This window comes from Corvus hawaiiensis, chromosome 25 (assembly GCF_020740725.1).
Source record: "Corvus hawaiiensis isolate bCorHaw1 chromosome 25, bCorHaw1.pri.cur, whole genome shotgun sequence".
Taxonomy (NCBI): Eukaryota; Metazoa; Chordata; class Aves; order Passeriformes; family Corvidae; genus Corvus; species Corvus hawaiiensis.
In genome coordinates this window covers 440505-466932 of record NC_063237.1, presented here as the reverse complement: position 1 = coordinate 466932, position 26428 = coordinate 440505, and the positions used below count along the sequence as shown (strand labels likewise).

General features: G+C 43.8%; 1 protein-coding gene across 7 annotated transcripts in view; it reads left to right on the top strand.

Moving 5' to 3' along the window:
• Positions 1-25903, top strand: part of PRDM10 (PR/SET domain 10) — a 45409-nt gene extending 19506 nt beyond the window's left edge. For 5 of the 7 annotated variants that reach the window (XM_048328629.1, XM_048328628.1, XM_048328630.1 and 2 more), the window contains 16 exons: positions 1895-1967; positions 2595-2712; positions 3648-3777; positions 5803-6027; positions 8586-8597; positions 11146-11493; positions 13270-13425; positions 14109-14288; positions 15167-15277; positions 16304-16504; positions 17050-17193; positions 18273-18443; positions 19698-19838; positions 20440-20608; positions 21235-21347; positions 22621-25903. In XM_048328629.1, coding sequence (XP_048184586.1) covers positions 1895-1967; positions 2595-2712; positions 3648-3777; positions 5803-6027; positions 8586-8597; positions 11146-11493; positions 13270-13425; positions 14109-14288; positions 15167-15277; positions 16304-16504; positions 17050-17193; positions 18273-18443; positions 19698-19838; positions 20440-20608; positions 21235-21347; positions 22621-22857 — 2529 coding nt within the window. In that variant the 3' untranslated portion in view covers positions 22858-25903. The remainder of the gene's footprint in view (positions 1-1894; positions 1968-2594; positions 2713-3647; positions 3778-5802; positions 6028-8585; positions 8598-11145; positions 11494-13269; positions 13426-14108; positions 14289-15166; positions 15278-16303; positions 16505-17049; positions 17194-18272; positions 18444-19697; positions 19839-20439; positions 20609-21234; positions 21348-22620) is intronic. The other 2 variants (XM_048328631.1, XM_048328633.1) reach the window with 1 other exon arrangement.
• Positions 25904-26428: the final 525 nt, after the last annotated feature.

Here is a 26428-nt window from a genome sequence, read left to right as displayed (position 1 = left end):
TTTTTTCTACTGATTAAATAGTACCTTAAAAGTTGCTGCCAAAAAATGCTAGAAACTACTGCTTTGAATAGTTATAGGGCTTTTTTTCTCTGATGGCCTGAATTGAATGTCACTGAAGTCAGCAAATAGTCACCAACATAGGTATTTCTTCATGAGCCAAAGCTCATTAAAGTTTAAGATAAAACTATGTAAATGATTTGTCTCTCCCTGTCATGCTTTAAACAGTGTATATTTTCCTGATACAATCTAATTTTTATTGCAGCATTCTTATTTTTTTAATTCTGGATGCCCTTCCCAGTTAGCCATGTGTGTTCCTGACTTGTTTTCTGGTACCTTAAGTGAATATGGCCTCTCTTTACCTGGATTTCCTGGAGCTGTTGAAACTTTGCATGTGAAAAATTAGGAAGGATATTGTGGCTTCCCCGTGGTTTGGTTTTTGTTCCCTCTAAAAATTTATTGATTATGTCAAGCTCAAAGCAGCATGGCTGGCTGAGATGGCCTTAATTTTCAACATTTTTGGGGGCATGGGGGGGAGGGAGGGGGGGAGGGGGACCAAAAAATTTTGATACCAGGAAATTTTGTTGTTCTTCAAATCTCTTCTTGCATGTAGATTTCAACAATTGGTCTGGAAAAACAATTGTTTAGTAAGCGCACTTACTAAATCAGGACAAAAGCCTACTTACACCCTTTAAGAGTAGGACTGTCTGAAATTGGTCCTTCATTTTTTTAAGCTGTATTACTAGAAATCTTACTAATCCATTTTAAGTGTATCCAAACATCATTTTCTCAACAGTTTTTAAAACAATTTCAAATCAGACTTTAGATCTGTACAGACCTCCCTGTGGGAGCATCATTTTTCTTACTTTACGTGTTAGTAGTGTCTTCTGGGGTAAAATGGTTTGTTAATTGCAAGGCTTGGTAATGTAATTTCCTCCCCAAGTGGATTCATGCAAATTTTGTCCAGAGATTGAACTAGGAGGATCAGGGAGCTGAAGCTGGAAAGTTCTGATTTGCCTGCCAGGTGTGTAGTCCAGGAGCTCCAGGCTTTTGTCTCCAGCCTGTCCAGCTGGTGAGATTCCTGCAGAGTAACACACCTGCTGGAGAGTCCTTGAAATCCCACTCACCACTGCCTGTGGCCCACTGCAAGTTCAAATTTGTTTGAATTTTTCATGCAGAAAATCTGTTGATGTCTTCTTTGAGAAATCTCTTCTAAAATCCACTCTTTTTCATCAAACAGATGAAATTATGGAAGAATTCTTAGCTAAATGTGAGCATCTGCTTTTAGGCTTTAATAAACTTTGTCTTCCTGCATCTTATGGTTATCTTTGCTGAAGGCTTGAATTCCTTGTATGACAAAAGTGAGTCCATCATGCTGGTGCCTGGCAGATCCTTGTTTTGGAAAGCAAGACCATATAGCTCCAATCCTTCAGAAGCTCAGAAACATTTTAAATGAGTCTATGTGGATGGTGCTGCCTATTGTCTATGTAAGGAGAGCAGGATAGAAATGGGAAATCCCTTGAGTTAATAACATTTCCATTCCTCTTGGTACAAGTATCAGTACTCTGCTGACATCCTTCCTTCACAGTCATGCAGTTGGGTTTGAATAGATTAATCTTATTTCCTTTAGAGCTACTGGTAGCCATGTGCAAGATTAACATTCATGTTAGGAAGCTAGACCTTAAAATTAAATGGACGTGCTTACTGAGCAAAGCTCTTTCCTTCCTCAGTGGGGGCACATTGATCTTACCAGACTATTATTGAGGATGAAAGGAGCAGTAAGAGTTAGTGGTTGAGGCAAGTGAAGTAAATGTATTGCTTAAAACCCATTTTCAAATAAATTTCCTTTAGTTTTGGCTCCACCTAAGTGTCCTGTTACCTTGTGCTCCTGCTGCAGGTGTGGTATGCTGCCTCCTATGCTGAGTTTGTGAACCAGAAGATCCATGACATAACTGAGGAGGAAAGGAAGGGTAACTTGGGATCTTCTGCTTTCAGTGTGGTGGTGGTTCCAGGTTGCACTCCTTACTTTCAAGTATATGGCCTGTATAGTGCTCCCCAGATTTGTGCTAGGTTGGGAAAAGTTAAAACAGATCTAGATTGTGTTATTGGGGCTTACTTCCAGGAACTCTTCTCATGAGAATTTTACATTAATTTAACCCTTTGCCTCAATTTCTGGGAAGCGTTATATTGCTGCTGGAAGAGGTATGTTTCTGTACTCAATGTCCACTGTGTGTCATAAACTGAGGTGTGACTGCTTTAGATTTAGAATTTTCCCTTGACCTCCCTTAACTTATGCCAGAGGTACAATCCTGTAGGTGCTCTTCCATACAAGGGTGAATTTCAGAATCCCCCTGAATTTCTAACAGTGTTGATAGTCCATGGGAATTGTCCCCAGTGATCTTTCTGTGTCTCTGTAATGAGCTGTGGCACAGTGCAGAGGGGATAAAAGCAAAGACCAGTGGAGCAGGGCTGGGTATTCTGCAGCCTGTCTAACCTTCAGGGGAGAAATACGGCCCACAGAGGACAGAGGCTGGGGGCAAAAAAATGAGGTGTTTAATTGGTGGTGACTGAAATGGTGTTACTGACATTTCCAACAGTACTGAGGGAGCAGGAGAAGAACTGGCCGTGTTACGAGTGCAATCGGCGTTTCACGAGCTCGGAGCAGCTCCAGCAGCACCTCAATTCCCATGATGAGAAGCTGGACTTCTTCAGCAGGTACTGACAGCTTTAGCTTTGCTTGTGGATCACTGTGGTGATCCAAACACACAGAAAGGAGGGGCTTTATCCCACAAAACTTAGTGACCAGCTCAGGAGAGATCAGCTCAGCACCAGAAGGAAAAATCATGGCAGCAGGAGACTGACTGGTATAAGAGACTGTGAAAGAAGTAGCTTGAGAGAAATAAATACTCTGTTGAAACTGGTGAGGTTTTTTTGTGTTGCTTTTTTTTTGCCAACGACTTAAAAAACTTGTAATGTTTCAGTATCACTGTATTGAAGTACTGATGTTTCTCAGAGATACTGAAGTACAGAGCTTGGAAAACAAGGCTTCTAGTGCCTCATCGGCCTGGCAAGATAGTTTATCCTCACCTATTAAAAACTGAATCTACAAACACCTATCACAGAGCAGAAGACATTGGTGCCTTCTTTCTCCTGAAATGTAGCAAGTGACTGTTTTGTTTTGCTTTTTTTGACACAAAATTGTTCCCTTCTGTTTAGTACCTGACATCAGTGGCTGCCCGCTTTTTGGGGAGGGATGTTATGGCTTCAGATTTTAAATGGGTTTCCTTCTGCACTTGTTCTATCATGCTGAAAATACTTCCAGCACACCATAAACTGGGGTGTTGGAAGTGGGAGACTTGCCATGGCAGAGGGCTGGATAGAAGCCAGTAGTCCTCTTGGTCCCATGATTACTGGTAGAAATTTTAATGTGTTCTGGACTTTGGTTTCTCATAAAGGACAAAATAATAGATACCAGCCAGAAACCCCTTGGTTTTGCTGCCAGAATTTCTTCAGTTTTTATTATTTACTGCAGGCCATTGTTGCTGAGTTGAATGAGTGAGTAGTGATGCTGAGAAAGGAAGCATAAAACCAGTGGAGAATCCAAATCCATCTTTCTTTGTATCTAACCTGGAGCACTCTGTATTCTGCAGAGCCAGAGGCCGAGGTCGCGGACGAGGAAAGAGGAGGTTTGGACCAGGCAGACGCCCCGGGCGCCCTCCCAAATTCATGCGCATGGAAGTAACCAGTGAAAATGGTGAAAAGTGTGAAGAAGGGACACAGGTATATTTTTTGAGATGGAGGGGAAAAAAGTAGCACATGGAATTTAAACTCCTGACCAAAAGAATTTGGGGCATTGGTGCAAACTGAGGGTGTGCTTTGGACTTACACATGAGTAATTCTTGGTTTCTAGCTGGAATTCTCTGCCAGGAGAGCATACTACTTCCCTTCTATAAAACCTGTAAAATCACTTGGAATTCTGCAGCAAGTTTCACTCCAAAGCACTTAGCAGTGAGGTGGGTTATTGTGGCAGTTCAGCAGCATCACAGAAGTAAATTAGACAGTAAAACTGTAATGGGAATTTAGGTTCCTATTTGTCCTTTCTGGAATGTGAGGTCAGCCTGCTCTTACAGCTGTTGCTGATGGAATTAAATCAGTTTGAGGTATGATTCCCTGTGATGTTTTAATATTAACAGAAGGGCTTCCTGTAGGTAGGCTTACTGCAAAATGTTCTTTTGCTTGTGGCTGTTGGTTATATTCTGTAGGGATGTAATATGACACATGTAAGTAAAAAGCTAAATTCTCTGATGCTGACCATGCTTAGGTTACCACTAAGTCCTTTTATGAGCAGTGACAGAAGGGATCAGTGCTCTATTTTATGACTTAGCTGAAAGCTGATATCTGGAGTGGTAATTTTCCTCTGGCATCTCACTAGGTCGTGGCTCTGTGCTGACTCAGAGGGAGGAGTGTATACTCTGCCTGTGAATTCCTGCTGCAGTGCCCTAAATGCTGCATTAGGTGCAGGCAGTTGTGAGCTCACCCTTTCTGCAGGCTGACATGACACATGGCAGCCTCATTTTGACAAATAAACCTAATGCTGCTCCCAAACCCTTCACTCTGGGGGAGATGGCGCAGTCCAGTGTGTGAGTGGCCTCTGGACTGGAGGTGGCTTGTGTCCTGCCAGCTTGGAGCATGGCCCAGGGCTGGCTCATGTGTGGCTGTGCAGTGGGGCAGGGTGATGTCCCAAGCCATTGGAGGTCTGCGCCTCGCTAAAGCTGGGCATGAGTTCTGCCTGGAAACTGGAGAGTCAGGATACTGAGAGCACAGCTGAGTGTCAGCAAGGTGGAAACTTGCCACCTAGACCTGGGCTGGACACTGAGCTGGTGTATTGTTTACTAAGGGTCTCTCTCTGGTAAGCACTCATGGTCTGTAAGGGCCTCATTCCTTGGTTTTCTTCTCCCACACCCACTTTTGTGCTTTGACAGCACCAGCCTTCAGCTGACATAATTCAAGATTAATTCTGGTGCTCTGTTTCCTAGCTTGTGCTTTTAAGTTTCTTCAGTTGCATTACATGGTGTCAAATAAGGATCTATGTGTGTTTTTTCATGTAATAGAAGATGATTCCATCCCAGAGGAGTTATTGGAACTTACAGGGAAAGAATGTAGATTTTTGGCATGTTCTTCCTTTTCAAAACACCCTCCCTTTTATGCTAGTGCAAAAGGGGAGGAAAACCAGCTTTGTGTGATACATGGAAGTGATGTGTGCAGAGCTGGAAACTGGGTAAAAACACCACATAGTGCCCAGTGTGATCACCTCGTTTGTCACTCTCCAGTTCAGCACTCCAGATAGTTTGTTAGAAAGAAGACACTGCGAAATGACACACAGTAATGTTTCAAAGCAACAACAGTTTCCAGGAGACAGAAATTCTCTCCTTTCCCAGGTCTGCACTCGTCACTTTGGTTAAAGCAGAAATACTCCTGAGTGCAGAAGAGCTTTCTTGGCTATTAACAGCTGGATAATGCTTATTGTCTGTGGCTGGTCAGACAAAGGGATGGCCCATGGAGAGTCACCCACCTGCAGCACTGCTTCCCTGGTGCTCTGGGTGATGCTGCTGTAGGTGAAGGTGATGTGCTGAAAACAGCACTGGACAGAGCAGGAGAACTGTAAGGAGTTAGTGCAGACACTACACTGTTTTGTTTATAGCTTGAGATTAAATCTGTAGAAATTTTGTTGTCTGCTGAGTATTATCAAAGTGTTTTTCAGTGGGTGGGGGGAATAATCACTGGTTGTATGATTTGCGATTTCAGGACTTGCTGCATTTTTCCAGCAAAGGGCAGTTTGATGAGGCCGGACAAGCCCCACTGAACGGGCTGGAGCAGCAGGAACAGACTCCGGTGCCACCAGAGCCGCAGGCAGCACTGGAGCAGCAGGAAAACCACGTGCTCCATGTGCAGCCGCAGCACGAGGGGAGCACGGTGCCCACACAGAGCACCATGACAGCAGATGACATGAGGCGAGCAAAGCGCATCAGGGTAAGCACAGAGGATGGGGGATCACATCCACTGTAACACAGGGAATGCCAGACCTGCCTGCCAGGGCCAGCTGGTCCTCTTTTCGCTGTTGTATCCGTTTCCAAATCCCAAATAAAGCATCTCAGTCCTAGCAGTTTTCTTTGCACTGAGAGGAAGACAAATCTCACATAAAGGACCAGTATCTCATAGATGCTAGTGAGAACTGCTCAGGAGCTGGAGCTGATTGAAGTCCATCACAGTAATTCTTGCATGGAAACACAGTCCATCCAAGCTGGCAAGCAGGAGTGCTTCAAACAGCCGGCAGAATCGTGGTGCTGTGGCACAGACTAACGACTTGCTCACAGCACCATCTGTGTCTCTCAGAACTCTCTTGCAAATAGTTGCCAAAGAGGAACCACAACCTCAATTTAGATCCACTTAGATGATGATGATATTTAGTGATAAAATCCTTTTTTGGGGTAGAAAACCCTGCCTTTGAGAGCAAAACCTGTGCTGAGAGCTTTGTGTACCAACAGCAAACACTTGGAGCCTGAACTCTGTGTCAACTGGGTGAGCTGTTTTTTCTCTACCATGTGTGGGAGGAAATGATTCAAGCAAATAATCCTTGAAGCTTTGTAACTGGGCAATCAATTTATTTAGCTTAAAATCCTTTCCTTTTTCTTCCATGTGTTAACTTTGGATTAAGGAAAGAAACAGCTGCAATGGGGGTAAGGGTTCATTTTTAGGGGATGAGGAAGGATTAGAAAAGAGTTGAGTAACTGTTCTGTCTATGAAGATGTTGAGCCAAATTTTGCTTGCAGTTTACAGCAATGCATATGCAAGACCCAGTGGTGGTGTTACCCCAAAAATGCAGTGGCATGACTTGAAGGAAGAGTTTGGCTTGGACACATTAAGACTGCACAGTTTTTAACCATACAAAATGCTTCCAGTCTTTGAATGACAAGTTTCCACCAGTGATTTCATTTTCATATGTTTAAAAGCTTGGGGGATTTTTTACTGAATGTATTGAAGGGTGTATAATAGAGTACAGAGATACTGAAGTTTTGACAGAGCATGGGGATGTACTGCTTACCGTGTACTACAGCTTCCTCAGTAAGAAGAGAAAGTGTTGGCCATTTCCCCAAACTTCTGAACCCAAGATGTGAACTTAGGATCCTCTGAAATAATGAATGTAGAACAGAAAGGGACAGAAATTCTGAAGTTACCTCTTTGTCTCGTGACGTAGCTTTTAGCCCTGTAAATTCATCACGAATGGATGACAGCTCAGAGGAGTGCAGTGGTGGTTTAGTGACGTGTTTGTATCTCAAGTCTTCTGACTTTCCCTGTATCTGGAAGCTCGTGTTCAGCAGAGTCCCGGAGATGTTTCAAGCCAGGAGCACTGGCAGATTGGCAGATGGATGGTTGCACAGACCTTTCCATATTGCAACAGGCTGTGAGCAATGAGCACTTGAGATAAGACTAAACCAGCAAGCATCATTCTTTAAGCACTGAAAAATCACCCTCTGAACACTCACTCAACTCAGCTATTCACAGCACCTGCCTACAATAACATGCACTTCATCATAAAAGCAAGCAAACATTTGGTTTTTAGATATGCAGTACATTATTCACTTCCAAAGAACAGGTAGGAAGTCCTGACTCCTGGTTATGATTCTGAAACCTGTGTAGCTCTAATTCTTCCTTATTACTTAGATAGGATTTAGTTTTCAAAACCAGTCTTTCCTTGTGAATTGCTTCAGCTTTTCTAAGGCTTAAGACAGTGGTGCTCTAAGACTGTTTTCATGCTAGCTGGAAGCACTGATCTGTCCTGCCCTGGGGTTCGAGTCCTGATAGGACCAGTTCATTTTTCAGCCTCTGCTTTAGAGCCTGTGGGGTTTCCTTGGATATCAGACCTTAACTATGGCAATTGGGTCCTACTATTGAAAAGAGATACACCCACCCTTCAAGAACTCTTGTAGAAAATTAGAGGAACATTGTGGTCCACAGCCAAAATGAATATTTGTTTTTAGTTCAGTTCTGGGCAGTATGTAGGGTGTCTATGTGCTAATGCCAGAAACAGGAGGGATAGGAATATGATTTGGAAAGCACACTCACTTCCTTCATGATGAAAGAAATGCAACTGGTTGTGTAACAAGGAGCACAGCCAGTAAAATGAGGTTAGAAAAAGTCCCTCCTCCTTAATTTTTTCACTCACCTAATCCTTACCCTGTTGTCATCCTGCCCTAATTATTCCCTTCTGCTAAAAGCATTCCGTTCTCACTACGGTTCTGCCATGCACATTGTATCCTTGTTAATCAGCCCTGGGAAAACAGGAAAGGTCACAAAACACCTTCGGGATTATCTGTGGTTTTTATCTTTGCCCTTTAACTCCCCTTGGGCAGTTACTAACTACAGAGTAAACCTTGAAGATCTGTTTAGTGTTTCCTGAGGCAAAAACCTCAAAGCAGTAAATGCTAGTTGGAAGAGCCCTTGTAGTGACCTGCAGAAGTCAAGGCTTCTGTTTTCAAGTCCACTGCATAACATAAGTATTTTTCTCTCTCTCAATGCTGCCTGCTCAGCTGGAGCTGCAGGTAGGTTTGGGTTTTTGTTTCACTGGGTTTTTGCTGTATCTAATCCAATGGTACGTATCAACATCGCCTTCCATGTTGTTTTGTCCAACTCCTATTTAGTGTTTCCTGATTGACCCTGCGCCATAAATTGTCACATTTGTTCCTCTTTAGGTAACCAGTGTCCAGAACTGGTACCTGAGTAACAATTTGCATTCTTCTACTTCTTTTCATACCAGTTCATTGTAAATTTAAGGTGGATTTTATAGGAGTAAATTGCCTGGGTGAAGAGCTGTAATATCAGTCTTAAAGTTTTGGAGGATTTGTTTGCACAGTTGTTTGTGCTGGATCAATACTATAAGTTAATGAGACAACACTTAGTTCTTTTGTTCTGTTTTTATAGTTGATAGATTACCTAGGCAAAGAGCAGTAAAACAGTTCACCTTCTGTAGCCCTTGAGATAACAACAGGGCTATGTTGAGTCTGGCCTGCTGTATTAGCAGTCAGCTCCCTGCTAAGGTACCAGTGATCAAAACTCAAATTAATAGTGTAGTTCAGGACTTGAAATACATCTTTTCGCCTGTGTTTTGTTAGCATATCCCTGTGGTTAAGGGGGAAATTCTATCCTTTGGACTCCAAGCAGCACATCAGTATTTGCACAGCACGTGACTGTCTTTCCAATTCCCAGTGTGACTTGCAGCAGATCCCTGTGTTTCCCATTGTCTCCACCTGTAAAATGGAGAATGGTGATGATGACAGCTCCTGGGAAGCCCTAGTTGTAGCGCCTGTATTAAACTGTTAACTTTTTTTTTTGTAGCAGAGCATTTGCTCTCCTCTTCTTTCCTGGAGGGAAAGTCTAGGTTTCCCTCTGCAATTCAGATGGTGAAAAGGATTGTTCAGGTTCACAAATTTAATCCTTAGCACAGCATTTCACAGTATTCCCAAGCTGTTGCCTCATTCCAGCAGAAGAGCTCCTAACTTTATGTATTCAGTGTCAGCTGTTGGCATGCACTTAAGGGACACAGCAAATGTCAGCTGCATTAGCTGCCACATTCCCACAAGAAAAGGAGATAGGAAACCAGGGAAATTTGTTTGCAGAAGTCTCAAAGGTGTCTCTTGGAGAAGTGGGTCATATGGAACACATGTGAGCAGAAATGTCAGCAATATTCTAGTGGAATCCAAGTGGTTTGGTTTGGGAGAGACCTTAAAACTCATCCAGTTCCACCCCCTTGCCATGGGCAGGGACACTTTCCATGAGCCCAGGTTGCTCCAAGCCCCATCCAACCTGACCTTGAACATTTCCAGGGATGGGGCAGCCACAGCTTCTCTGGGCAACCTGTGACAGGGTCTTGCCACCCTCACAGCTGAGAATTTCTTCCTAATATGCAACCTAAACTTATGCTCTTCCACATTATTTCTCTAACTATCAGGATGTAGATTCTGTGTGTAACATGTGAAAAGAGAAGACATCAATCAATAACAGTTTATAGAAGTATTTGAGAGAAGAGTGGATATTGCTTAGAATTCTTGCAGAGGAATGGAGCATTGCAGTGTACTTTGAGTGTAGTATGGGTGACAATGTGCTGTGGGATTTCATAGGACTCAATTCCAGCTTTGCAACTATCCAGCATGAAAGTTCTCATTCAATATTGAAATGCAGGTGCAGGACACACTTCCCTCTTTCTACAGGCAGTGCATCCAGCAGCATCTGTTCCTCCAGCAGAGAGTGCTGGGTCAGGACCGGGATGGCTCCATAACATTTATCTGAAGAGTAAGGGGAGAAAAGGAAGACAAGAACGATCGTGAAATGTTACAGAAAAGGCAGAGTGAAGGCAAACGCACACCAAAACAAAATAGGGGCTGAGAAGAGATATTGTGCACAGTAGGAGTGGAGAATTGCTCACAGCAGATTAGACAACTTCAAACCTGCTGCTCATAAAGCTGCCATTCTGCCTTTGCTGTCATGTTTTGAAACCGTGTTCTTCTTTTTGGCAATAGTAAAAACGTTTAGACCAGCATCTCTTGAATTTATGTTCCACTGGAAGTTCTCCAGGCAATGCCAAACCACTGCTGCACATCTCTGTGGTGATCTTTGATGCAGAAGGTGATCTTGTAAAGGGCTGTGGAATTTCATAAGCCCTGCTCCTGAAGGAAACACAGGTTGCTGGCTCACCATTCCTTTGTATGGTGGCTGAACTTAACGACCTGATGCCCAATAATCAGCTGGAATTGCAGCTTTTCTCAGGTCCAGATCTGTGCTTCAGACAGGACTTAGTTTTATTTTACAGAAAAATGGCATGCTAAAGACAAGTCAGCTAAATCGGAAGAAATCAGGGATGGAGAGGAAACTCCTGCACTGTGTTCTGCTAACTCAGGGTGTAGCTGCAGGTATGTCCCTGACTCCTGCCTGTCACAGCCTCCCCTTCTGTAAATTGGAGGCAGCATATGATGGAAAATAATTTTTTGAAGTTTAGGTTCACTGATCATCCAGTATATTTAATCCTGAATATATCTGGATGTGGAATCTATATGTGGTAATGAAAGCTAATGGTCTCTTGGCTGTTTCTTTCAGAATGCAGCTCTGCAGCACCTGTTCATCCGGAAATCCTTCCGCCCGTTCAAATGCCTGCAGTGCGGGAAGGCCTTCCGGGAGAAGGACAAGCTGGACCAGCACCTGCGGTTCCATGGGCGGGAAGGGAACTGCCCTTTGACCTGTGACATCTGCAACAAGGGCTTCATCAACAGCAGTGCCCTCGAGAGCCACATGAAGTTCCACATGGACCAGAAAACGTACTCCTGCATTTTCTGCCCCGAGTCCTTTGACCGCTTGGATCTGCTTAAGGATCACGTGGCCATCCATGTCAATGATGGCTATTTCACCTGCCCCACCTGCAAGAAACGCTTCCCAGATTTTATCCAGGTGAGATGCTGCGCTGATTTGAAATACTACTTTGGAGGTCTCTCACAAGGCTGTGGGTTTCTCAGTGCTCTCCTTGTGTAACTGCACAGCAGTTCATTCTCACAAGGTGCAGGGGTCTACCTCAGTCAGAAATCAAAAAGAAAGAGTGACCAAGCACTGCTAGACATTGTTTTATGACACTGAAGTGCTCTGTCCACTAAATCATCAGATGTGATGCTTCAATCTGGCATTAGAAGGCACTGTACTGCAGAAGGGTGGGTGCCTTATTCCCAAAAAATGCCTGAAGCGGAGGTCCTGACTACTGCGGCTCTGTGGCACAAAAAGGAATTGTCTTTTGCTGTACTCAGCTTGTACTTGAACACACCTTGCCCTTTGTCATTAAAACTCTGAACGAAAAAAGGAGTGGTTTTACATCTTTAATCCCTTGCCTGTTTTCTGTCAGGAGAATTCATTTGAACAGCTTGCAGAAATGCCAGAACAGATCAGGATACTCTGCTTCCTGACTTACCCCCTGGGCTTCAGCTGGGCACTTTATTCTCCTTCCCTGCACACTGCACTGGAGCAGTGAGTAATGCAGCTACTCTGCACTATGCTGAGCACTTGGACAAGGTCATTAGTAGAATTTAAAGATTGTATTTCCATGTGCAGTAAGAAAAAACTGAGATGGACCATGCACATACTCATTATCCTTCCTAGGGACAAAGCAATTGATGTGTCTTACTGAGCTGCCCAACTGAAATTGAAATGTAGAAATCCAGTTTAGATCAGTAATAGGAACTGATAGACTATCCACTAGGCTAAAGAGGAAAGGATGGGGGAAAGTGATTTACTAATATAATTCCATCCTGGCAGAAGTCCTTTATCTTCTGTAAATGTTCAACAAGGAAGAATGTTGATGATTCAGAAATGCTGTACTGCCACCTAATTCCTTGTAAACTTTCTCATGCAAATGATTGAGAGTCCCATGGCTTTTTTCCAACCATTCATTTCTATTTTTGACATTTAACAGATTTTTGTTTTCTCTTCTTGCTATGTAAATAATTAAATTTAGTCACTGCTGCCTGCTGAAATACTTCTATGTGGAACAGGTACGGATGCCAAGTTGTTCCGCGTATGATCAGTATTAGAAGATGGTAAGGATTTAATTAGAGATCAGATCCATTTCCTAAGTAGTGTTTGCATTTCAAATGTCAAACCTCATTAGTTCCTTTATTGCGGGGAAGAAAAAAAAAAACCCCTCTAGATGTTTGAAGAGGTCAAGGATAGTCCCAGAGTGTGGAGAAGTAATTGCCATTCAGGAATGGTGTACAAATGCTCTTTTGATTAAGTTGTTGTTTTGGGGTTTTTTTACCAATTTTAATTGTAAGCTCATTGTGTCTGATTGAAATGAATTAGTTCCCATGTTTTGGTTTCTTATAAATGAAAGGAAGATAATGAACCTCAGATGAATGTGTTAACTCGAGGGTGATTCTGTGCAAATGGTACATTGTGGACTTTGCTGCCCATTAAGTGCAACTGTGCAATAGCTGATGCCTTCAAGAATCAGTCCTGAGGAAATCAAATCACCCATCCAGATGACTAATAAAGATGTTATGGCTTTATAGAAACTATTGCTGAGATATCAACTGTTCCAATCAAATACTTTTTAAACCAAAGCACATTAGACAACTTGAAAACCTTTTCCCTTTCTTTCATATTGTGAAGAGTTTCCTAGACTGTTTTACCACTCATTTCTCTCTTGAATATGCTTTGTTTTTCTGTGATCTGCCATTTTAGGTCAAGAAACATGTGCGCAGTTTCCATTCTGAGAAGATTTACCAGTGTACAGAGTGTGACAAGGCTTTCTGCCGCCCCGACAAGCTGCGACTCCACATGCTGCGGCACTCGGACCGCAAAGACTTCCTGTGCTCCACCTGTGGCAAGCAGTTCAAGGTGAGGTGGCTCTTGGCTGTATCATCACTGGTACAAAAACCACCATTCCTTACCCTCCTTCAAGGAAATAAGCTCATGTTCTCAAAGGTCAAAGAAAACAACACTAGCCTTGCTTGTGAGTTGCAGGCACTGCTTGGTGTCCTGTGTGAGCTGTGACATCCATTTCTGAAGGACAAGGGGCAAGGTCACCTCAGCATCTTATTTCAAACAAATCTTATTCCCAATAATTTAATAGCAAAGGAACTTTGTATCTGCTCATTAAGAACTGGGACATCATACACCTCCATTGCCAGGTGTTTGGGTTACCTTGCTTATATCAGTTCAGTTAAGAAGTTTCTTGCTGATGTCAGTGGCTTAATAATATTCCTGGCCAAGATGCCTGTGTCCGTGGCATCCATCTTGTCAGCACGTGTCATCCAGATGCCTTTCCAAATACCACCAGAACAGATGGAGCAGACCATGAGCCAGGTAAACTGTGGTGGCAGCAGCCTGCTCCCTGTCACGGAATTTGTGATGGGACATGGAGGGTCTGGATATTTCTGGGTGAAGGAACACATTTTTCTGTGAGGAAAAGCTGGAGAGAGATCCCTGAACAACTCAAACTGTGGCTCTTATGCATAACAGGTAGTAAGGCAGTTTCTGTGATGTTGCTGACATTTTTCTCCCCAATTGCTCCTTCCCAGAGGAAGGACAAGCTGCGAGAGCACATGCAGAGGATGCACAACCCAGAGAGGGAGGCCAAGAAGGCTGATCGGATCAGCCGCTCCAAAACCTTCAAGCCCCGGATCGCGTCCACTGACTACGAGAGCTTCATGTTCAAGTGCCGCCTCTGCATGATGGGCTTCCGCCGCAGGGGCATGTTGGTGAGTGCCTGGGTGCTCTTACAGCCTCTGTACACTATTCTGATGAATAGGTAAGGAATAAAGATGGAATTCCAGCATTGGAACACAAGGATCATGAAAGGGTTTGGGCTGGAAGGGACCTTCATGTCGTTCCATCCCTCTGCCATGGGCAGGGACACTTTCCACTAGACCGGGTTGCTCCAAGCCCTGTCCAGTCTGGTCTTATCCAGCCAGGATGCTGTGAAACAAATTTTGGCAAATTTTTTAGCTGAGTTGAGATGATACATCTTTTTTTAAACCTGTGTGTCTTACCTCTTCAGCAAATTTGCACATTTCACTGCCTGTGCTGTATGTCTGGTTGTCAGTACCGTATTTCAACACTAAGTAATGCTGACTGATGTGTACTGTATTTAACAGGACATGAGATGAAAATACTGCCTTGTTCAGCCTTACTGCCTCTGTTCTCCTGACCATCTTTCCTGTTTTTTTGTTTCTCCCCCTTCTCAAGGGCCTCTCCTGGCCATGTCTTGTCACTGCCTCTGGGTAAAGGCTGTTCTGCAGCAACAGATTGTTTGCAAAGTTTTCATGGGGGTTGTTAGCTGGGCAGAGGCCCTTTACACTACCTCACTCTCAGATATCAGCTTCAAGACAGTACTGGCAAACTATTCTACCCCTTCCTAGTTTTGGTTAGGGAAACTGGAAGTGAGATCTAGCAAGACCACATTTACCTCCACCAGTTAAATTTGAGTGTACAATAACCCTTGCAGCAGCAAATGCCTCCAGTGCTGCTGGCTTGCATTGTTCAGTTTTGGTTTGGCTGTTATCCATGTCTGGGAGAAGCACCAGTTGTTTGGCTTCCAGCTGTAATATGTTCTTGTTCTCTGTTTCTTTCTCCTAAGGTGAATCATTTATCAAAGAGACATCCAGACATGAAAATAGAAGAAGTGCCAGAGCTCACATTGCCCATCATAAAACCCAACAGAGATTACTTCTGTCAATACTGCGATAAGGTGTGTGGGAAGTCACCTCTCGGAGGGTAGCTCAGTCCCTGTCCTGGATGCAACCAATTTGTCTCTGCATAGAAATCTCTGGCAGGGTTTGTAGCTTTTCTGAGGTGCTTGCCAGCAACATTCCTGCAGTACTGTCCAAAAAAAAAAAGGAAGACAAAATGCACTTAGGCCAAGGCAGTGGAATGCTAATTGAAAACTGCAGTTTTCCCCTTTCTTCTGTGTTTGGCATTGGAAAACTGGAATACCGTGATCCAGCAGATAGTCACTGACCCTTAGTCTTGTGTTAGGCTAGGACTAAGTATCCTGTCTGTGCATAATTCCTGGCCACTAAGTTCTTTTGGTTTCTGTATCACTTCTAAAAGTTAGTCTCTAACGCCTTTTATTGTAAGCTGCTTACTAGGTTATGTGCCAGTAATTCCCAGTGTTCAGTGGAGCCTGAAGCTGCTTCTGCAGTGCCTTTGAGTTCTTGCTCTTGTTCTCCTTTGCCTTTTATGCCTGGGGGCCGTTATTTACCACGGAATGTATTTTGGCTGTCCTTACCCTCAGTATGTCTTTCTGTGATGCCTCCTCCCTTTTGTTTGAGGGGAGAAAAAATAGTTTTAATTTTTAGATAGTATTTGTTTGTTGATGTCCCTAAAAAGGACTTGCTCACTGAACTAAAACAATTTGATGCTTTGTGTCAAGTAGAGACATCAACCCTTGTGACAAATTAACATTGGGCATTTGATCTTCAAATATGGCAAAAAGGTTTTCCTCTTACCTCCTTGTCCTGCTTTGGTGTTTGGTTGTGGCATACAATATGTTCTCAAAAGGCTTCTCTGTGCTACAGGAGGAGTCAGTTGCTTTTACAGGTTGATGAAACACTGGAAGGTGTATATTCAAGCCTTTTGTTGTAATTGTTTGGGGATTTAACTAAATGTATTCTCTAAAGCAACATGCAGACCTTCCAGATCGAAATAACTGGTAGCTGTTTCCTGTGCAGACACCAGGATTGCACCATTTTAATTCCAAATCTTTGCCCTGCAGGTGTACAAGAGTGCCAGCAAGCGCAAAGCACACATCCTGAAAAACCATCCTGGTGCTGAGCTACCTCCAAGCATCCGGAAACTGCGTCCTGCAGGCCCAGGAGAGCCAGATCCCATGCTGAGCACCCACACCCAGCTGACAGGCACCATTGCCACCCCTCCAGTGTGCTGCCCTCACTGCTCCAAGCAATATAGCAGTAAGGTATGGGGGGTTCTGGCCTCACACAGCCTCTCCCTGGGGATGCTCTTTCACCATGGCCTCTGTCACCTGTCCATCCACAAGCAGAGTTCTCTTCTTCTCAGTCAGAGTGCTGGTTTCATGCTGTGTGCAGGCACAGCCTGGTTGTTTTGGGGCCAAAAGATTCCCTGAATAGAGGGTTTGTGCTGAAAAGTTATCAGAGCATGATCATGAATGGAAGGGCTTGGAAACTGCTCCCTGATAGCTACAGGGGAGATGAGTGTGGAAACAAAACACAGAAAAGATGACCTTTGGAAAAAGTCATAAAACACTTGGCTATGTTGGGGTAAAAAGCTGTTGAGGACAATACTTCAGTGTTAGCTCTAATCAGCAGCAGCTTTGTGATCCTTGTTTTCGTCTTGTTGACCAGAGGATCTCGTAGTGTGAATCTTGATGCTGCTTTACTGAGGGAAATCTAAAAGCTGCGTTGGGCCAGGCTGTTGGATTTCATGTGGGCCTGAGCAGAGTTACTGAGCATCCTTCCAACGCTACTTTGCTTCTCTCTGCAGACAAAGATGGTGCAGCACATCCGCAAGAAGCACCCAGAGTTTGCTCAGCTCCCAAACACGATCCATGCACCACTTGCGACGGCCGTCATCAGCTCCACTCCGGCTGTTCTCACCACCGACAGCACGACCGGAGAAACTGTTGTGGTAAGGGCTGGAGGCACACAAGAGCAGTGCAGGGAAATGCACGGAACAGGGGCCTTCTGGTATTAGTAACCCTGGTTTATTTGGCAGACATCACTTTAAAGCTTGTGTTAAGACATTATTTGAGATCACTTCTGGTTTTGAGTCTGTGTGGTCCAATTTTGCCCTGCCAGGAGCTGTTAATTTCTTTCTGGAGCTTTAAGGATTTGTCTTTTATACCCAAATCCATTCCCGTCTTTCATTCAGACCTACTGACTCCACATAATGTACTTAATGAACTCAGGGATACACATCTCATGGATTTTCACTGAGACTGTTCTCCTGAAGTGAGAGATGCAGTTCCTGGCATCAAGAGGACAAGTTTAACAGTGGCTGGGGACTGCATCAAACTGTGTTCAGGGAGTCAGATCTCTTTGTAATCCTTTGGGCAGAGCAGCACTGAGCAATAGGAATCTCCAGTGGCTGATCTCTACCGTTAATGCATCAGCTGCTATGGAAGTGAAAGCTGAGACTAGAAAATGTCATTCAGTGTTCTGGGATACTGTATAGTTTTAAAAGTCGTATTGATCACAGTTTAAAACTTCCTATCTAAAGACTAACTGGATAAAATACTATTTTGCTTGAAAATGGAGAAGTTCAGTCAGGATGCTGTTGGCTTCATAAACCTGATTAAGTTAGGTACTAAATGTCTTTACATGTTAGAAATACAGTTGTCACTCTGACAAGGGAGGAAGAAAGGTGGAATATGTCCGTGAACCACTTTTTGACTTAGAAACCAAGTCAACTCTTCACAAATAACAGGACTTCCATTATTTAATAGAATACTGGTATGTCACAAGATGAAAATAATTATTTTTATTATGATATGTTAAGTTAGCCCTGAATGGTCCTGACTAGGATTTAGACAGAAGAGAGCAATTCTAGTGGATGATCCCTGGTGATTACTCATGACCCCAACCTCTGTACACATTAAGCTCTTGTAAATAAATGACCAGACCCCCACTGTAAGTGTAGATAAAAAAACTGCAGCCCTGAAGAAGTACATCAATGTGATGATGATCTGTATCTCTCTCCCTGCTCAGACAACGGATTTACTGACCCAAGCAATGACAGAGATATCCCAGACCCTCACCACGGACTACCGGACTCCCCAGGGAGATTACCAGCGCATCCAGTACATCCCTGTGTCTCAATCCACAACTGGCTTGCAGCAGCCTCAGCACATACAGCTGCAGGTTGTTCAAGTGGCCCAGGTGAGTAACTTAGTGGGGATCTTGCTGCGCTTTTGACCCTTTCCCTACCAAGCCTGTGTGTTCTTGGGGCTCTAGCATGCAGAAGTCTGGTACAGAGTAGTTACAAAAAGTGCTGCAGCTACATTTTACAGATAAATCAACTGATAAAGCATAGGGTTCCCTTCACAAGCACTTGTAACTGGGCATAAATAGTCCTGCCAGCCTTGGTCAGCTTTCTGGAGACACATTGACAGAGTCCTGTCTTAGTTCTACCCGTCTGGGCACCCTCGCTCAAGTCTGCTCTAGGAATGTTTTCCAGCAACTGGAAAAGTGGGTCAGTGGGTGACCCATTTTCTGCAGTTCAAGACTGATTTGTACTTCCTTGTCCTCGGTGAGTCAGAGGCAAACTTTGGGAGTACAGAGAGTGGTTGCTTGTTCCCTTCATAGCATCTCTTAGAATATGCATTCTCTTGATGCTTAACAGCCTCCTAAAAATGAAACCAGAGTGTAACTAGAGTAACTGGTCTGAGGAAAATACCTCAGGCAGCTGTTAGAAATCACTGTAGTCTTTAAATCTGTTACCCACTGGAGGAAGCTGAAACTACCATGTGTTTATATTTTAATCCGAAATTTCATGTTCTCTCTGGCCCCTCATAACAAATCAGGTTATGAATTTGATTAATAAAGGCCTAAACAATGGCCCCAGTTGATAGTGACTGTGGCTGTTGTAACGATACAAGAGCATAAACACTGATTCCTGCAGGTAATACTAGGAAGATCTTAATTTTGTAAATATCCAAGACTTGTAATTCAATTACTGCAATTGATATCATTAGCAAGTGTTGCTGAAAAAAACCTTTAAAAACCTCTCAGCGCTTGCCTTGATGCAGGTCTGTGTAAAACTACAGAATTGGATATGCAGATCTCAAGTATGTATAAGTTGTACAGAAAGATGCTTATGGAGAAGTGGTTAACACTAATCCTGGCTTTTGTACCCTTTGGTTTAGTCCAGCCACTGCCACAAACAGCTTGTATGACATTAGGCAAGTCCTTTCCATTGGTATCACTGAGATAGAACCATCTCTGTGCCACTACGTCTGTTAAATGTACTTTAATCTCCTGGGGTGCAAAGAAACTCAATCAACAAGGTTCAACAGGTGTGCTCCACTAAGGCTCCTACCTCATTATTCCAGATCTTGTGTCCTAGAAGAGGTACACATGGCTGCTTTTGTAAAGAATTTGAGGTATAGACCTCTCCTTAATTTTTTTCCCCAGGCTACCTCACCTCACCAGTCCCAGCACTCCACAGTAGATGTTGGGCAGCTTCATGACCCCCAAACATACACCCAACATGCCATCCAGGTGCAGCACATCCAGGTCACAGAGCCATCACCAGCAACTCAGTCATCATCACAGGTATTTCCCTCTTCTCTTCAGGAAATGCTTTTCCTACCAGCCTGCTCAGCTGGCATATTGCATGTGCTGATGCAGGGGACAGTGTTTTCTTTGTCATTTAAAGGACCACGTGTGAAATGACTCTCACATTGAGATCATCAAGCAGTTGCCCAGATGTCTCCGGGTGTATTGGGGGTGTTTTGTTGTGGGTTTGTTTTCTCCCGACAGTATGTACAAAGGAGAGAGAAATGATTGGAAACAGACACATTTGCAGCTTAAATGAAGTCTTGTCAGTTGGAAGATGTAAATGGAAACTGTCATTCCTCAAATATTTGAAGTGCAGCTCTTCATGCTGTTGGGTAGAATTTAGCCTCCAATCTCAGGTCTCTGCCGTAGACTCACTTTGGCAAGCAACAATATCTCTATTTCAGTTTCCTGGTCTGTGCTTATTGACTATAGAGTGAAGCAAGTCAGAGAAGAGAGAGGAGTGTTCTTGTGCTCAATATCTTGTGCTCTGGAACCTGCCCTGTGTTTTCCCTTAATGAGAAGGCTGTATTTGTGACAGCACAGAGCTGTGCAATCCTTACTACACCAAGAGCACTTGCACCTTTTTTTTTTGTAGGTTGGGGGTCAGCCTTTGAGTCCCTCCTCGCAACAACCTCAGCAGGAACTCAGCCCCTCGCAGATGCAGACAACTACATCGACACCAAACCAAGCCCTCCAGCAGCAGCAAGGCTCCTCAGTCCAGCACACGTATCTCCCCAGCAACTGGAACTCATTTCGGAGCTACTGTAAGTGTCAGCAGTAGCTCTAACTACTTGTCTGGCAAGTGTGTGTGACTAACATGTGCCCCATGTCTCCAGATACCAATGAGAAAGTGTTTTCAGATCTCATTCAGCTTTGTAGTTAATATTCATAGATATCAAGAATATAAAGTTTCAGACAAATGCAAATGGTTGTACCAGCTCTTCCGCTGTCATCTGTACCGATCCAGTACATGGTTTGTGCAGGCACACTGGGCTCCTTTATTCCAAGAAACTTGCATTCAACAAGAATCCATGTGTTGGATAACTACTTGTTCAAATTTGGATGCATGCTTGAAAGAATTCTATTGAAAAGGAGCATGACATGAAGATGTTTTCTCAAGTCCATGCAGTCCTGGATGGTAATTCTGTGATGATTTGAGTGAGAACAGTATGTGTTTTCTCTGTGTGAATTGCCAAATACCCAGCTGGTGTTAACTGGCATAATTCTGCTGAGGCCTGTAGGGTTCTACAAGGCCTTATATCACCTGAATTTCTATTCAATACCCACTGTTTTCAGACTTTTAAATTTTACTGACGTAAGACATGATCTTTGAAGGTTGTCTTTGAGTTTGACTGGAGGTCTTGATTATCCAATTTGCATTTTTTTTTAGCATCAGAGATTCAGATGATGACCATCCCCCAAGGGCAGTACGTGATCACAGAGACTGCTGTGGGTACCCCAGTCACCACTGTCAACACAGGGCAAGTGAAAGCAGTTACTCAGGTAAGGAAAACCATCGTGGCCTTTTTTTCATCCAGAGTATTATCAGGCATAACGCTCTTCAGCTTGAAGGTTTAAGGAATGCCAAAATCATTCCTGTGGCACAGAGTGGAGGTACCTAAAGAGGTGCAGACTGCACAGTATAGTCTGCATGTAACCATTTACAAGCTCATGCTGTTTGGCCCTTGTATGTATGACTCCTTCCAGTTTCAAGTCTTCACTTAATCATTTGCAGGACAAAGTATTATTTAGTGGTACTGCTTAGTCTTAAAAATATTTATGATTAAGCAGTATGCATTAAACCGAATTTCAGAACAACTTCCAGAAACATTTCAGCAGCTTTCCGTTGCCATGCGTGGTGTTTGGGTGGAGGGAAGTTCACTGCGTTTTCCCCTGAAGCGTCCCTGGCAAGAGATCACTTAGGATGCTGCTGTGTAGCACGCTAAGCTAAGCTTACTCCCTCCTCCTGCGCAGCTGTTCAGGCGCGAATTACACAGGCACGCACGCCAGATAGCTCAGTATTACCAGAGATAAAGAGTCAGGAGGGCTCTCCGCATGGCATTTCCACGGACAAGGTTTATTCCTTCCTCCGCAAAGGGAGAGCAGAGGCGCAAAGAGAGCGAGTTAAGCGAGATCCAGCATTTCGTACTCAGCCCGGGCAGAGCACCGCGGGCAGTGAGCTGCGGGCACGGGCAGGGCAAAGGCGGGACTAGGGCAGGGAGCCAATGGGGAAGGTCTGGGGTGTGTAGGGTTACGAGTCGTTCACGAGGCATTGTGGGAGAGGCTTTTCCTTTCTTTACGAGAGATAAGAGGGATGTTTTCAAACCTATGAGTTTTTCCACCAGCAGGCCTTTGCTATTTCGGGGCTCCCCGGCCCCTCGGCCATCACAGCTGCTGGCTCAGTGACCCCAACATTCCGCTGTCTGTAAGATTAGGAAATAACACGAGTTCCTGCTATTCCTTGTAAGCAGTCAGGCATAAGGAGGCAGGTCACTAGCCTGTGTTGGTATTGGTCACTGGGAGTGCAGCTTCTGCTAGAAAATATGGAATGCAGGAAAAAACCTTTCAGAACAGTTGAACTAAAAATTGCTATTTTAATCTGTAGTGATGGTCTAATTGTGTAATGAGTTCACCCATTTGTAAATTAACCAAATGCCAAGTAAGTCCAATGTCCTTCAAATCAAAAGACAGGTGTTATGTTGCTCTCAAATACATTTAAATGAAACAGAGCTTAGTTTAAAAGTGATTTTCTATATTTTCTATATTCCCCATGCAGACTCACTATGTGATATCTGAAGGTCAGCCTGATCTGGATAGCAAACAAAACTCTTCACTCTCCAGCGAGGTTCAGGTGGGCGTTTCCCAGCCTGCAGCCCACACGGATCCCTTGGAATCCCAGACAAGCAGCCAGCAGCAAACCACCCAGTACATCATCACGACCACTACCAACGGGAGTGGCGGCAGTGAAGTGCACATCTCCAAACCCAGGACTTTCTCAGCACAGCACGAGTGAAGGAGCCTCATGGTCCCATCTGCTTGTCCTTGTCACCTCCCCGACAGCTCGGATGTGGGGGTACCCTGAGGCTCTGTATGTTTTGATGTATACACTCACCTTCCACGAAAATCTTGGAGCTCTTGTTAATGCTTTAAGAGGGTTTGATTCCCAGTGACCATGAAGTACCCTCAAAATCCTTCTGGGATGCTTTTTATGCAGCTTTTAAGAAAAAGGACAAGAGAAGTGAAACCTCTGCTTGCCTGGACTTTATTTTTGGCATGTCTGCTGACCCTTATTTTTCCGTTTTGGAAGTGTGTCCAGCAAACAATTTTATTTCAACTGTATGGGAAAAAGCTTGCCTAACTGAAGGCTTCCTGGCAGATTATTGTATGTATATTTTTAACAGGAGCCGTTAAACAGGAGAACATCATGTAAATTGCTAGAATATGGCAGAACTGCTTCTTGTGGCTTCCAGCAGCCAAGGTGAAGGGGAATGTCCCTGCTCCATGTGAGCAGACTGCCTGGAGAAAGGAGCAGCAGAAGCCAAGCGGTGGCTCCTGGTGTCCCTCTATGGGGATGGATTGAACAATGAAGCTGTGAAGATGTGCTGAAGCAGTCCATTAAATTATTTTTTTTTCAGCCCTCCAGAACTGTTTACATGCTGTCTGCCCTGCCCCATTTTACCCAGCAGTTCCAGAAAGCAGGAAAAGCACGGTCTTAAACCTGTGTTGTTTGGAACAAATTGATTGAAATCCTAGGAGCACCTAAGGGTAGTACAGAGCCACTGTTACCTCTTTTCCCTCCAGTGTTTGCAGGGAAAATTGCTTTTTTGCCTGTAAACAAACAAACAAAAAAAAGGCTCAGCTAAATCTTCACAGCAGCTTCTGCTGTGATCTGAGATAGTTGTGCCAGGAGAAAATGAGGATACAGAGCACTCCTCTGAAGGGACAGAGTCGTTATCTCTGTGGCCACCTCAAAATAAACATATTTCTCCTCTTCAAGCCTGGATGGAGAGTTGGTTGCTTTGGTTCTTTTTTTTCCAAATAACCTTGTTAACAATGCACTGTAATTCCTTTGGATAGTTCCATAAAACAACCAGCCCTGGACTCAGGAAACACACAAGAAACATGCTAGTGGACCACTATTTATGGGACACAGAAAGCCATCCATGAGGGTTGCCTGATGTGATGGACCTGGTCTACATACAGAATTCATGTTGCATTTAGGGACCAGGAGAAAGGGAAAGAGAAGGTTTATCTTTTAAGGCTGTGTAGTATGTTTTTCCTTACATAGTTCTCCTTCACAGGTCGTCTTGGTTGGTTGGTTAAGGCATTCTGGTGGTTGCAAGAATATGACTAGAACGCCATTGAGCCCTGATGGGATATACCGTGTGTGTCTGAATTTCCATTCACTGCTGGAAAACTCATCCCAGAGCATCTGTGTATAACAGGATACATGTATTCATGAAACAAAAGCAAAGAAGGGTGTTGTGTCTTAGAGGCCCTTGAGTCAGAAGAACTCGAGAGGTTTTTCTGATTTGTTTTCTCTTGTACTGCACTGAGTGTGAATGTGGCACTCTTCCGTAGGCATTCCCATGTATTGGGGTGCGGGGTACCTATGTGAGTAAGCACTACCCATTGCCATATCAGCTTTTATGGAGTCAAAGCTCTTGGACATGAGAGAACTCTACAGTCAGGCTGCACAAGAGGAAATCTGGTTCCTTGTGGGCAAAGCCTTGTAGCAGGTATTGCTTTGGTAATTACCATATCCGTTCATGTGGTGTGGAAATAGTATTGAGATAAGTCAGTTGGCAAATACTGGCCAGCTCAGAACTGTTCTGAGGTAGCTTTGAAGTGACTTGCCAAAATGTGGATTACTTTGTCCTGGGATTTCTCTTCTTTTGCTGAACCACCATACCAGGGCATTAATGAGCCAGGTAGAATTAACGTGGACCAGAGCTCCCATTTGGTCAAGTGCAATGATGCAAAGTGACTTTTAAATTCTGTGGATTTGGTAGCCCAGCCACTGTGGCAGCGTGGGCAAGGAACCACAATGCCCAGTAAGTAACTTGAATTCATATTGCTGAGGACCTTGGAAATACAATGTTGGGCCTTGCAACGTTGTTGGTATGGGAAGAGAGTAGGGAGAATTTTGTCTTGGCTTTCTTCAGGCTGCTGCTGACCTAATAACAAGCCACAAATGCTACAAGTAGTCGGAAAATAGCAGACTTGGAAATGGGAGACTGGGAATACTGGGATACTACCCTGCAGCAGCAATTTTAAAAGTCTTAAAAGTTTGACAATAGATGAACATCAAATATGTTGCCATTAATGATGTTGCAGACATGGGGTTTAAAAACTCCTTTGCTCTATGCACCTTTGTTAGAACGGTTCATGAATGAGGACAGGTTGTACCAGTTATTTAAAACTGAAAACTACTTAAAACATAAAACTATTTCAAAACAGCCTTTTTGAACTCAAATCTTCCTCATCAAAGTTTCTCTGCCCTGCAGCAGCAGCATGCGTGGGCTATTGGCCTGACTCCAGGTGAAGTAATTCCAAATGTCCCAAGTTGAATGAATGCCTTGTGAAAGAAGCATGCCTGGAAATGGAAGTACCACAGATTTTCCTTCCAAAATAAGGAACTACAGTGATTGCATAGATGGCAAAGATTGCGTGGATTTTTGTCTCCATTTCTGCAGCGCAGGATGTATTATTTTTAAACCAGAGCAACCCAAAGATCTCTCTAAGTCGTGTCCCACAGAAGTGAAGATCCAGAGTACTCTCAGTTGCCTGCAAGGTCCATGTTTTGTTTGGAGATGCTGTCCCTTGGAGGCGTTTTGGGTCAGATTCTGTATTTTCCTGGAGGTAAAAGAAAACAACCCCAGCCCACGCACCCTGATCTTGCACCTCTTGGACTGCTCGGGCCCCATCTCTTATTTAACTGTCTATGTTTATTGTACATTTGGTGACTGTTGTTGTGTTCAGAGTCTTGTGCAACCTGGCAGGTGTAAAAACAAAAACAAACCTGAAAATAATAAATCTTTTTTTCTTTTTTTTTTTTTTTAATCACTTGTGACGACCAGTCTGTTCTATGGGGTAAGATGTGCGGGGAGAGTGAGGGAAGTGGGGAGTGGATAAATGGGATGATAACAGTATAGAAGTTACAGGGGGAAATATATTTGCTAGTCTCTGCATGGAACACAGCATTTGTGACCTCCCACAATGCAATCCAAGGGAGAGTAAATGGAGGGAGGAGTGGAGTGGAGTCCCTCTGTCTCTGCTGAAACTCTTGCAGAGTAGGGACTGTTTAAAATTATTTTTAAATTTAAAAGGTAGTACTTTTTAGCTGAGCAGCTACACAGCATCTGAAAACTGAGAGAGATAAAGAATGATGTCCGTTGGATCAGTAACCATGACAAAATCCCTCCAGGCGTGACTCATATCGCCATCCCAGGCTTATCTCAGGGACTACCAGGGTATGACCATCACTCACCACGATGTGTGACTCAAGCCACTCAAGCTCCACCTAAATGTAAAGAAATAGTATAAAAATGAGTTAAAAACAGGGAGAAGTTAGGGAAGAGTCC